Source organism: Alosa pseudoharengus, unplaced genomic scaffold (genome assembly GCF_046254945.1).
Source record: "Alosa pseudoharengus isolate Yale_2024_CS ecotype anadromous, Long Island Sound unplaced genomic scaffold, YU_APseudo_1.1 YU_APseudo_1.1_scf_10, whole genome shotgun sequence".
NCBI lineage: Eukaryota > Metazoa > Chordata > Actinopteri > Clupeiformes > Clupeidae > Alosa > Alosa pseudoharengus.
In genome coordinates this window covers 676,713-688,826 of record NW_027468565.1, presented here as the reverse complement: position 1 = coordinate 688,826, position 12,114 = coordinate 676,713, and the positions used below count along the sequence as shown (strand labels likewise).

At 39.4% G+C, this 12,114-nt stretch overlaps 1 protein-coding gene across 4 annotated transcripts in view; it reads right to left on the bottom strand.

The window, feature by feature from the left end:
• snupn (snurportin 1) overlaps positions 1-12,114 on the bottom strand; it is a 135,091-nt gene that overhangs the window by 33,592 nt on the left and 89,385 nt on the right. For all 4 annotated transcript variants that reach the window (XM_076302570.1, XM_076302567.1, XM_076302573.1 and 1 more), the window contains exon 6: positions 4,014-4,111. In XM_076302570.1, coding sequence (XP_076158685.1) covers positions 4,014-4,111 — 98 coding nt within the window. The remainder of the gene's footprint in view (positions 1-4,013; positions 4,112-12,114) is intronic.

The window sequence follows — 12,114 nt, the reverse complement described above, 5'->3', positions numbered from 1 at the left end:
GGACATGATACATTTTAACATACTCCTCCTAGACGGTTGATCCGATTCATGTCAAAGTTGGTATACATGACGCCGAGATGTTCCTGATTCTAAATTGTGAAGCTTTTTTTTGATATGTTGTAATTTGACGAAATGGTGAAATTATTACATTTAATCCCATTCCACATAAACAATAAATGTGTCATAATTCACCATGCATGGCTTGAAATGTTTTAAATTTCACAGGTCATTGAAGGCCATGTTAATGATAATAGTCACATGGCAATAATGCATGTTTGGCATGGCGCCACCAACTGGCAACAGAAAGAATGACAATTACACTGATGTGACATGATCAATTTTAACATACTGCTCCTAGACGGTTTGTCAGATTCATGTGAAATTTGGCAAAGATTATGCCAAGATGTCGCTGATGTTAAATTGTGAAGGGATTTTTGATATGTTATATATTTGATATGATTTTAATATCTCACCACATAAAGAGGAAATGTGTCATAAATCACAGTGCATTGAATGAATGGTCTGAAACTTCTCAGGTTAATAGATATCATGATTATGATGATATCCAGACACCCAATGGGCCTGCCTGGCATAGCGCCACCACCTGGCCAAGCAGGAAATGTGCCAGAAATGGACAATGCCTTAAGTTATTGATCTAAAACTTTATAAAATATTGGATGTCATTATTGTGATGATATTCACATGCATAATTCACAGGCCTAGCATAGCGCCACCATCTGGCCAAGCCGGAAATATGCCAGAAATGCTCTATGCTTTGAATGAATGGTCTGAAACTTCTCAGGTTAATAGATATTATAATTATGATGATATCCAGAGACCCTATGGACCTGCCTGGCATAGCACCACCACCTGGCCAAGCAGGAAAATGTGCCAGAAATTGGTAATATTGGTTGATCTGAAACTTTGCAAAATATTGGATATCATTATTGTGATGATATTCACATGTGTAATTCAAATGCCTAATATAGCGCCACTATCTGGCCAAAAAGTGTATCAGAAATTTTCTTTCATTCGCAAATAAATGTGCCCTAAAATAACATGCAAAAACAAATAGCACACACATCAAATATGTACATTTTACAAATGCACCACGTCGGTGCTTTGTTGGATTCTGACATGTCACGGGTTGCGGCCCGCAGGTGCTCGGGCCCGCCATTGCCGCTTGCGGCTATATTTATTATTATTATTATTGTTATTCTACTTTTTTGATTTCCTGTTTTTGAGGTAGTTAACATGGTCGAAAATTCTTGAAATTTGGCACACACCTCAGGTGTCACGCAACGCAGTTAGGTACAAGAGCTTGACCCCGGGCGTGGCCCAGGGACTCGCTAGCGCCCCCTTAGGTGACTGATCCCGTGGTTGACATATATTTTGAGGTGGTTAACATGGTTGAAAAGTCTTGAAATTTGACACACACATCAAGTGGTACAGTGAATAGACAGGGATAAAAGCTTGGCACCGGGCGTTGCCCAGGAACTCCATAGCGCCCCCTTACGTCACAGTGACTTGTGGTTGGCATATAGTTTTAGATACACACACCAAATTTGGTGGGTGTATGTAACTCCCAAAAACAAACAACTTTTGTATTAACATGCCATTAGCCACGCCCACAGGAAGTGAGGTAATTGAGATTTTGTGCGTTGTGGACATGATCAATTTTAACGTACTCCTCCTAGACGGTTGATCCGATTCATGTCAAAGTTGGTATACATGAGGCCGAGATGTTCCTGATTATAAATTGTGAAGCCTTTTTTTGATATGTTGTAATTTGACAAAATGGCGAAATTATTAATTTTAATACCCTTCCACATGAACAATAAATGTGTCATAATTCACCATGCATGGCTTGAAATGTTTTAAATTTCACAGGTCATTAAAGACCATGTTAATGATAATATTCACATGCCCATAATGCATGTTTGGCATAGCGCCACCACCTGGCAACAGAAAGAATGACAATTATACTGATTTCACATTATCAATTTGAACATACTCCTCCTAGACGGTTTGTCAGATTCATTTGAAATTTGGCAAACATTATGCCAAGATGTCGCTGATGTTAAATTGTGAAGGGATTTTTGAATGTTGTAATATATTTGATATGATTTCAATATCTCACCACATAAACAGGATATGTGTCACAAATCACAGTGCATTGAATGAATGGTCTGAAACTTCTCAGGTTAATAGATATCATGACTATGATGATATCCAGACACCCAATGGGCCTGCCTGGCATAGCGCCACCACCTGGCCAAGCAGGAAATGTGCCAGAAATGGACAATGCCTTAAGTGATTGATCTGAAACTTTATAAAATATCAGAAATCATTATTGTGATGAAATTCACATGCGTAATTCACAGGCCTAGCATAGCGCCACCATCTGGCCAAGCAGGAAATGTGCCAGAAATGCTCTATGCTTTGAATAAATGGTCTGACACTTCTCATGGTAATAGATATTATAATTATGATGATATCCAGACACCCAATGAGCCTGCCTGGCATAGCGCCACCACCTGGTCAAGCAGGAAATGTGCCAGAAAATGGACAATGCCTTAAGTGATTGATCTGTTTACGAAAAATTTGGATATCATTATTGTGATGATATTCACATGTGTAATTTCCATGCCTAACATAGCGCCACCATCTGGCCAACCAAAAAGTGTATCAGAAATGTTCTTTGCTTAAAATGAATGGTCTGAAATTTCTCAGGTTAATATATATTATGATTATGATGACACCCAATGGGCCTGCCTTGCATTTCGCCCCCACCTGGCCAAGCAAGTACATGTGGCAGAAAATAAAATACAAAAACAAATAGCACACGCATCAAATATGTACATTTCACAAACGCACCACGTCGGTGCTTTGTTGGATTCCGACATGTCACGGGTTGCGGCCCGCAGGTGCTCGGGCCCGCCATTGCCGCTTGCGGCTATATTTATTATTATTATTCAATTATTATTATTATTATTATTATTATTATTATGAATTATTCATGTCACTTTACTATTTGATTGAAATATTTATTATTAACTTCTGTGTTTTATTTATTATTTTATCTGTTTTACTGAAATTCTTTCTATTTTACAGTCATAAAGCTACCAGGCTTACATTTCACTGCTTGTTATATACTGATATAACTGTGTATATGATGAATAAATCTCTCTGAACTCTGAAAGGAGTGTTGAACTCTGATCTGTCCATTATCATTCATGTTGCATGGGCATGAATGAAATATTTCTGTTCAAGGACTATATACACAGAATCGAGTCAAATGCTATAACCCCTTCTGCCATACATGGGGTTACATTTAGAATGATTATTTCACAATAAATCACTGATTTTATCTGGCAATGTACAGCATTTCTGTTTTTTGCATGTTGTTCCCAGTCACAAAGATGTGAAGATTCTGGTAAGTTAGCACCATAGATATAGCTACAGGGCTGGTTTTGTGAAAGGTTAATTCCTATTCTATTATTTTATAAAATTGTAGCTTTAACTTGAGCTGACTAATGATTGGAGCCAAAACAACTGATATCATGCACACAGCTATTACATAGCAATACAGAAGACAAACATTTTAGAAACAATGATTGCATATCCATGAAAAAAAAAACAATAAAAAAAATGTCTCGATTTAAAATATTGTAGTCACACTGTGAACAAAAAATGGCAGGCCTATTTTTTAGATCATCATTTGGGCATTCTTCTTTATAGACAAATTGCAACCAACATTTGGCGCATACAGCCTTCTATTGCAAAGGAGTGTGTCATTTAATCATCTTTGCTTTGCTCTCTTTTTGTTTTACAAGGATTGACACTTCACACTACATAAAAAGTAGGCTATATAGGCGCAACTGAAAGGGTCACCTCTTTCAGAAAGAATGTTTCTGGACCTCCCACAACTGTCCATTTAGTTTAACATTTCCTCAAAAATGTGCTACCTCAAAAAAAAGAAAAACATAAAAAATAAATAAATAACAACTCACTGAACAGTCATACACTGGGTGACCTCTCCAACACATTACATCCAGGATGTAGTAGGTCCTGTCAACTTCACTGAAAATGCAGTCAAGGATGGTATAATCTACAAGGAAAAAAACACAATAATAACACAATTAAATTGTTACTCTTTTAGAAGTGAAAATGTAGTGTGTGTGTGTGTGTGTGTGAGTGAGTGAGTGAGTGAGAGTGTGTGTGTAAAAAAATATGAAATGATATGTAAGGATTTTAAGCTGAAAAAAAGCCCTAGAGACCAAACGAGGTCAGAGGAATACAGGATAATGTGTTGTAGCTTGTTGTAGACATCTTATGGATGACTTGTTTGTAATTAGGTAAATAGCTTATGCAGTTATGAGCCACTAAATTGTCATTTCACTTTTTCTCGATTGCCAAGACACATTTCTTGAAATTAAGCTCAATTTCATAAAACTTTAAAGACATACACTACACTCCCCAAACCAAGTTTGGACTTCAGTGGAATCAGACATAGCAAGGTTATTTGCACATGTTGAACTTTGCCTTGTTTAGTTATGCATTCAGTTTATTGAAATCCAAGAGAAAATCCATAGCCTAAATAGCCAAATGTGTAACTTCTCACTAGCTTCATCTACATATACAAAACTGACTGACTGACTGACTGATTTTTGTAGTGATTCTTCATTTCAGTCATCTGAACCATGCATGAGGGAGTGTTCCTATCAATAATTTTCCCTTGCCGAAATATAGCCAATATTTGGAGCGTTATTTGAACCCATTCCCAACAAGCTAGCTTGTAATGGTTGATAACAATGAATTCCTTGACGTCTTGTGAATTTATGTGATATCTGCATACAATAGGAGTACCTCTGAAAGACACTGAACCGAAATCGCAGGGTTCTACATTTACATTTACTCATTTGCCGGACACATTTGTCCAAAGTGACTTACAGTAATGGAATAACATTTGGGGTATTAACATTTAAGCATTTTCAGATTTTTAACTCTGAAAAATAATCCAAGATGGCACAACTAACTCAAACGCAGTATTTCTGTATTAACACATAAGTTCAGCGTTTGTGCCCTTATATCTGTAAAAGTTAGCGAGAAATCTGAAAACAATCTGAGGTGATATACAATTTATCTTCCAGCCACCTACCAGCAAACAGCTACCTGCAAAGCACATCCTTGTTTACAAACTCGTAACACCCACTCTACTCAGAGTTGCTCTGTCTCTTGTAGTCTCTAGGGTGAAATTTCCTAGGGTGAAATTTCCTAGCAGATTCCTCTTGGTTGGAAGAAGGCAGTAGGCCAGGGCTATTCAATTAGTTTGTAATGGGGGCCAGTTCATGAAAAGCATCACAACTGAGGGGCCGGAGAAATGCGGCTTGAAATCAAAATAATCACATTAACAGCTGTAGATACAATGAAGTACAACAGCAGCAATATGGGTGTTCAAGTGTTGTATTTTGTACATGCATAACAACATCATTAGCCGGTTGTTGGTGGCTAATATGGAATGAAATCTGTGATGACAGATAACAGTAATGGAATCTGAGCTTTGCGCAGTAACTGCTAGGTCCAAGATTTCCAGTGAGTACAAACAGGATTCAAACACTGTTCAGTTGAATTAAATGTGTAATCAGTCGCATATGTAGCTCTTCTGACTTATAGGCCTACTTGTTACATTTGACGTTCCCACCATTTAAATGACATGACCGTGATCTCTAGATTTTTTTAGCAGTTTTTTTTTTTACCAGACCCCCGTGGGATTTTTTTATTTTCTGGTAGCTAATCACACTATTTTAACATGTTTTGAGAGGGACAGGCCAATCTTTCTTCTGACACATGTCACGTTACCCCATGTATTAAACCAAATGTCACTGCTTGAATAAATGAAAATCATAGCCTACTGAACATGGGCATCGTCATAGTTCACGATGACAATGAAAACGTTTAGCCTACTTGGTTTCTGACAGAATTATTATTTTTTTTGTGCCAACATATTGTAGAAACACAACCACGGCCTTTATTTGGTAAACGGAGGTGCAAATCATCTCCTTTAGGCTACTTTCTTTGGTTATTATAGCCTAGTCTACGATTCACTTTAACCACAAAAAGTTTTGCCGTCGCCACATTTACAAATATGCAATTTATCTTCATTAGGCTATCAGTGATACTTTTTGATTCGAATCGCAATTGAGTGCGCATTTAATGTAACATGCCACATGATTTCCAAGAGGCCTTTAGACAGGCTCATTTCTGACTTCACTAGACTATTATTGCATTTGTTTATGTTGTAAGACATGAGGAATAGCCTAGGCTACGCACAAATTCATCATTCACTAAGTGGACACAGAGATACTCCAAGTTTTTCTTTCGCTATCGTTGCGAAAAACATAGCCATGCTACTATATAGAAATACTTTGAAATTCCCTTTGAGTCGGATCTGCTCCACCTTTCCACCAAGTTTTGCAGAAATTGTGCCCGTGTTTTTTTGGGATATTGTTGACAGAAACTATTTGTGTGGAGCAACCTGTTAAATATTAGTAGTTCATAAACTCCAATGTAGTGTCTAAAGCGAACGAGAGATGCAAGAGTGGAGAACGGCTCACGCGCTTGCTAGAGATTACATTTTTTTAAAAGGGCCAGTACAAATGACCTCCGCCAATTAAAGAGCCCTGCAGTAGGCTTTCAGTAGAAAAGCCTACTGATTGCAGTCTTTTTTCTTCTCATTTCTTGTTGATGATCGGTAAGAAGCTATGAGGTAAAGGATTCAGGCTCCTCAGATTCCCCTTAACATTGACTGAGATTGCAAACTTAATTCAGGGACTGTTCGTTATTTATAAAAGGGGCCACCGGAGGGATTTTGGGTGCTTCAGACAAAAGTTGCATGACCCTCCCTTGCCTGCAATACATTTTTCCATGACCCTCCAACTGAATTTCAATAAAAGACATGACCCTCCCTGGCCAATTGTCAATGTCTTCCGCCCGCGCTCCTTAACGCTTAGCAAACACACTGACATAGGCTAACATTACAAACTCAACCTGCTTTCTGATCTTACACATCACACTCCACCAAGATAGTGGACATTTCAGTAGATTTACTCACTAACATTGTTGTGGAAACACAATAAGCATGGAAACTAAATGCACACTTCCTGCATAACTGCATTAGCCTACTTGAAATAAGTTACTTCTCTAGTAAATAGTATTTACATGAAATAAAACAATAAAACATTGAGACCATTCAACAAAGGAATCTGGGTAATAACAAATTCAACACATGAACTGGTTGCTATGGACACGTCTCTAGGCTTCCTCTCAGTCATTGTAAAGCTGCCGAAGCTGACATTATCCAAAGCTCCATTTCTCTGACGAGCGTCAATTTGGGAGCTTGCATGCTACTCCTTCCTTCTCAAATGACTTGAAAAGGCTGTTTGCACAATTTCACAAATAATCACAGGGGCCAACTTTTTCCGGGTTTATCACGTATTTTAACTTTTCCCCCGCTGTCTTGCCGTTTTAATATTTTCCCGTAGAATATGCCATAATACTCTCATAACATTAGTCCTGCCATCTGGCCTGTCTCTGTGTTGTCCTGTTGTTACCCCCTTGCCCTTCCAGCCACTTTGATTTTTTGCTGTTTTCATGAATACAAAAGTTGGGTGACCCCCCTCCTAGACAAAAAAAAGTTGGGTGACCCTCCCCTCAACAAAGAATAAAAAGACATGACCCTCCCCTATTTTCCTCCGGTGGCCCCTTCAATAAATAACGAACAGTCCCTAACTTCATATTTTTACTTATATAGTTTCATTACATATAAAATAAATAGAAAACAAAAACATCAACCCACGAACACACAAATCTGGATTGCCTTATCATTACAATTTCTTCCTGTGACATACTGTATCAGTACTCATCATGTCGTTGGCATATAAATACGGTGCACTTTCCCCATTTTTTTCACATTGTTCCTTCAACCATTCAATTATATATTTTTCACTCACTATTTTTCAGCCATTTGTCTCGTGTTGGTGGATCTGGTTTGTACCATCTTTTTGCAATGGCCTTTTTACAAGCTGCTAACAAGATCTTAAACAAGTATCTGTCGTCTTTTGATACAATATTCCCTGTCATATTACCAGAATACAGCACTGTACATGACAGGTATATTTTGACATTAACCAAGTGAACATACTCCCAAAACTGAATAATGCCAGGGCAGAGCCAAAAGACATGTGAACGGTTTACATCTACCGCTTCACATTGTCTGCAACATGGCTGGATACTGACTGAAATTTGCTCTTAATTTTGGGGGTTACACTTAAAAATAAAAACATCTTATTAAATTCTTCCAAATACTTTGTATTTCCTTGAATTGTTGTTCCTATTATAGTTATAATTATTCCATTTTTGTCCAAGTTTACATTTGGTATTACAATACAGTGGGCATCGCTTTCAAATGACCACTTCATTCGCGCATTACGAGGCCGTGAAGATGCATGAAGCTTTAGTACCACTTTCAGCCACTGTGCGTCGCTCTGCCACTGTACATCGCTCTGCCTGCCGCCCCCCTTCTGAAAAAGCAGGAGACTTGCCGAGAGTAATCCCAGCCTACGAATTCAATAACAAAATAAATCATGCATAATTAAACATTACCTCGATTTAGGCTACTTGGGTATGTCTTAAGGCTTGACTACACGGTGGTAACGAAATTTGCTGTCTACATTATTGTCAGTGTTGGGTTAACGCAACTACGCAAATCAAAACAGTGGTGTGATAATTGAGCCAGTAGAGAAATAACTGTTCAGAATGAATCTGTAGCCTTGGGTAGGCTTCTGCGACGTTTTTAACAGGCTACGCTATAGAGGCTTAGACAACTATTAGCGTGTTTCCATCCAACTTCCTAATGCGCATTTAATCTATTCGAATAAGAGATCCCGGTTGGAAACACGTGAAATGCGCATCAAAAATCCTAATGCGCATCTATATTTGATTCGCTAGAGGGGGGTGGATTAACTCTCGATGCGCATAAGGTATAATGCGAATAAAGTTGATGGAAACGGTTTATTCGCATCGTGTGACGTAACCTTCAGAGAATCTCAGCAATCTCTGGCGCTTCCCTATAACATTAGGCAACTTGGTGTGTTCTCTTGCTTGTTTCCGTAGAATAAAACTGAATACACGCATCGGTGCACAGCTGTTTTGCTGACGCTAATGTTTTCGCCAACAACTCGATTGGCACACATCGCAAGTTTATACAACTAGTGCAGTGCCCGTTCAAACATGCCATTCCTGTAGAAAACCTGTAGCCCGATACATGCCCGCAGGTATGCCTGCTTTAACAATAGGATGATAGGGAAAAACATCATTCCAGCTAAGCATTCAATAATGTATACTGAATATCATAATATATTAGCCTATAATTAATGTGCAGTAGCCTAAGAAGAATTTAGGCATGACTGCATGTGATTTCTACAGATCGGAATGGAATAACAAATGTTTTGAGTTAAGGCTATAGGCCTAGCTTATTGCATAACTTTCCTGATAGTGAAGACAAGCCATTTTGTGATCGTTTGACATTTGCAACGATGTGACTCAAAAGCAGTGTTTGGTAGCATAAGTGACGTTTCTCTGTCTGCCACTTGTTGTCTAGCTGTGTGGCACGTCTTCTGAAACGTTAAATTCGGGACCATTAGCCCATGGCTTGTTTCAATTTGGGACCTTGCAGTCGGAAATGTAGTTTGTTTATTCAAAGTCTCACGTCCAATGTAGCCTGGGCTATTCAAAGCATCAGTTTATTGCACATACTTTTCATGTAATTTTGAATAGAACTACATACTCGTGTTTGTTGGCCTGTTGTTGCAAAATCCGCGTAATCATTTTATGCAAGTAAACATACAGGAAGTATTTATTGTTGAGATCAGAGATGATAATCAAATATCTTGCATTTTAACCGTGATTTGGTGCTGCCAAATCTCCGCTTATCCTCTCTCTGGTCCTGCGCGCAGTTCTGTGTGAGAGGGTGGCTATGGTAGAGCGGAGAAAGCCAACGTGTGTTTCTTTTACCGATATATAACGATATATTTAGCTTTTTTTATCCAAACAATGTCAAACTATGCACTGTACTTACTCATGCCAGTAGCAAGACACTACTCATGCCAGTAGCAAGACACCTGCCAAGTTTGAAATCGAACGGACCAACGACACGCAGACAGACAGACAGACATTCCTGCAATTTATGGATAGATAGATGCGATGGCTTGTTTGTTGGGATAGACATCCGACAACGAGTAGCCTACTCGGGGCAACAGCCAGGTCTATCATTCGTCATAATTCTTCAAACCCTGACTTGTGAATCTAAAGGTCTCCACCCACTGTTGCTCAGTGAAGTAGAGCTATAATCGGCCTTTAAATTTAGGCCCGACAAGACCCGACCCCCACAGAAATCAGCCCGAGCCCTGACCGAGCCCGAGACTGACAGCTTTTTAAAAGCCCGAACCCGTTTACAGCCCGACATTATTCAAATGTCCGCACGCACGCAGCTCTTTTGCCTTTTGTCAAGAATGAGTAACATTTGACATCATTTATTCATGACTAACGTAGCCTAGGCCACTTGGAAGTTGGAACAAAGAAATAAAATAGCAAGTCCTCTCAGCATTCTGAAGTTTGCGGGAACCCTCCCATACGCAGCCCCGACATTAAATAGTTCTTGCTCAAGCTTTTCAAACCCCTCGCCATTTACGATATTAAAAGGCCTAATGTCTTTACAGCGAAAGCTGACACACTTCTTCTCCGTAATCATTTGTTTCACCTTTGCAGGGTTTGATTTTGTTGCTGTAGCCTAACAAACGATGTGATCCTGATGGGCACTGACAGCTTTGATCAACATGCCTTATCAGCGACGAATTCCCTGCCGTTCTACAGAATGTTGCATCCTTTGGATTTTACATAACCACTGGCTCATTATTCTCATTATGCACATGATCAAAACTTTTCCACACCTCAGACTTTGCTTTCTTTGCCGGTGCAACTAAAACGCCTGTCACAAGAGGCCAGCCTCTGTTTCACCTAAGCATCCATTTCTGCATCTTTCTCGCAGCTAACCGAAACGCATCACCTGACCGCTCATTTAGCTTACCGTGCAAGCCCGAGCCCAGCCCGAGCCCGCGTGAAATGATAGAAATGAAGCTCTATAGAATGTACTGTATACAGTGAAGTGCCAAATTTAGAAGAGTCATTTCCAGTGGAAGAACAAAATGCTGAATGAAGCCCAAAGATATGAAGGCATATCTGGCAAGTTGTTATTTTTTGAAGACGTACTGTAAATGGTTGGGCTATAGGCCTAGTTTGCAAGAAGGAAACATAAAGCGTGAGCATGCCACACTATCCACAGCTGTGGTAGCGGGGGTAGGAGGATTACTGTTAGCGCAGGATTTATATAAAATTATATAAAAACAGAAGGCCTGCCTCGAATGCAGGCTTGCCCAAAAAAAGGCCTGTGGTTTGCGCAGCCTACAGTAAGTAGGTCAGTGAGTTAGGAGTCCTCTAGACTTCTTTTAAGCTGTCTCAGAGGTGGAAAGTTGCGTTCGTTGGGGGCAGGGCCGAATTAACATATCATAGACCCTTGGGCCCCCCCTGCCCCCCAGCCAACGTGAATCTGGCGGTCAGTTAATAGGCCTATCTGTGAGGCCAAGGCTCACCAAATAGCCCGTTTGTTTACAACTAACATTACATTTAATTAAACTGCTTATGCTATGCCGAAATAGTTTCAACATTTTGAATATCAGTGTCGGGTGAATTAGGAAATGCCTTATGGCTGAAAGCTGCTTGGGATCCCCCCCTGTCAAGCAATAACCATACAAAAAGTTAAAAACAGATGACATGATGCGCGTCACTGACATAATGCGCAAATAATATAGCCTAGATATTCCAATATATTCGAATACATGTGTTTATTTTAGAGGGGATATTTGAACGTCATTTTTGAGCAATTTTGGCAGCCCTAGTCCACTGTAGGCTACGCCAATCGCCTATTAACACCTTCCACCTAACCCCGGTGAGTGGGGGTCGCTATAATGCGTGTGAAATAGCACCATTGAGTAGCCT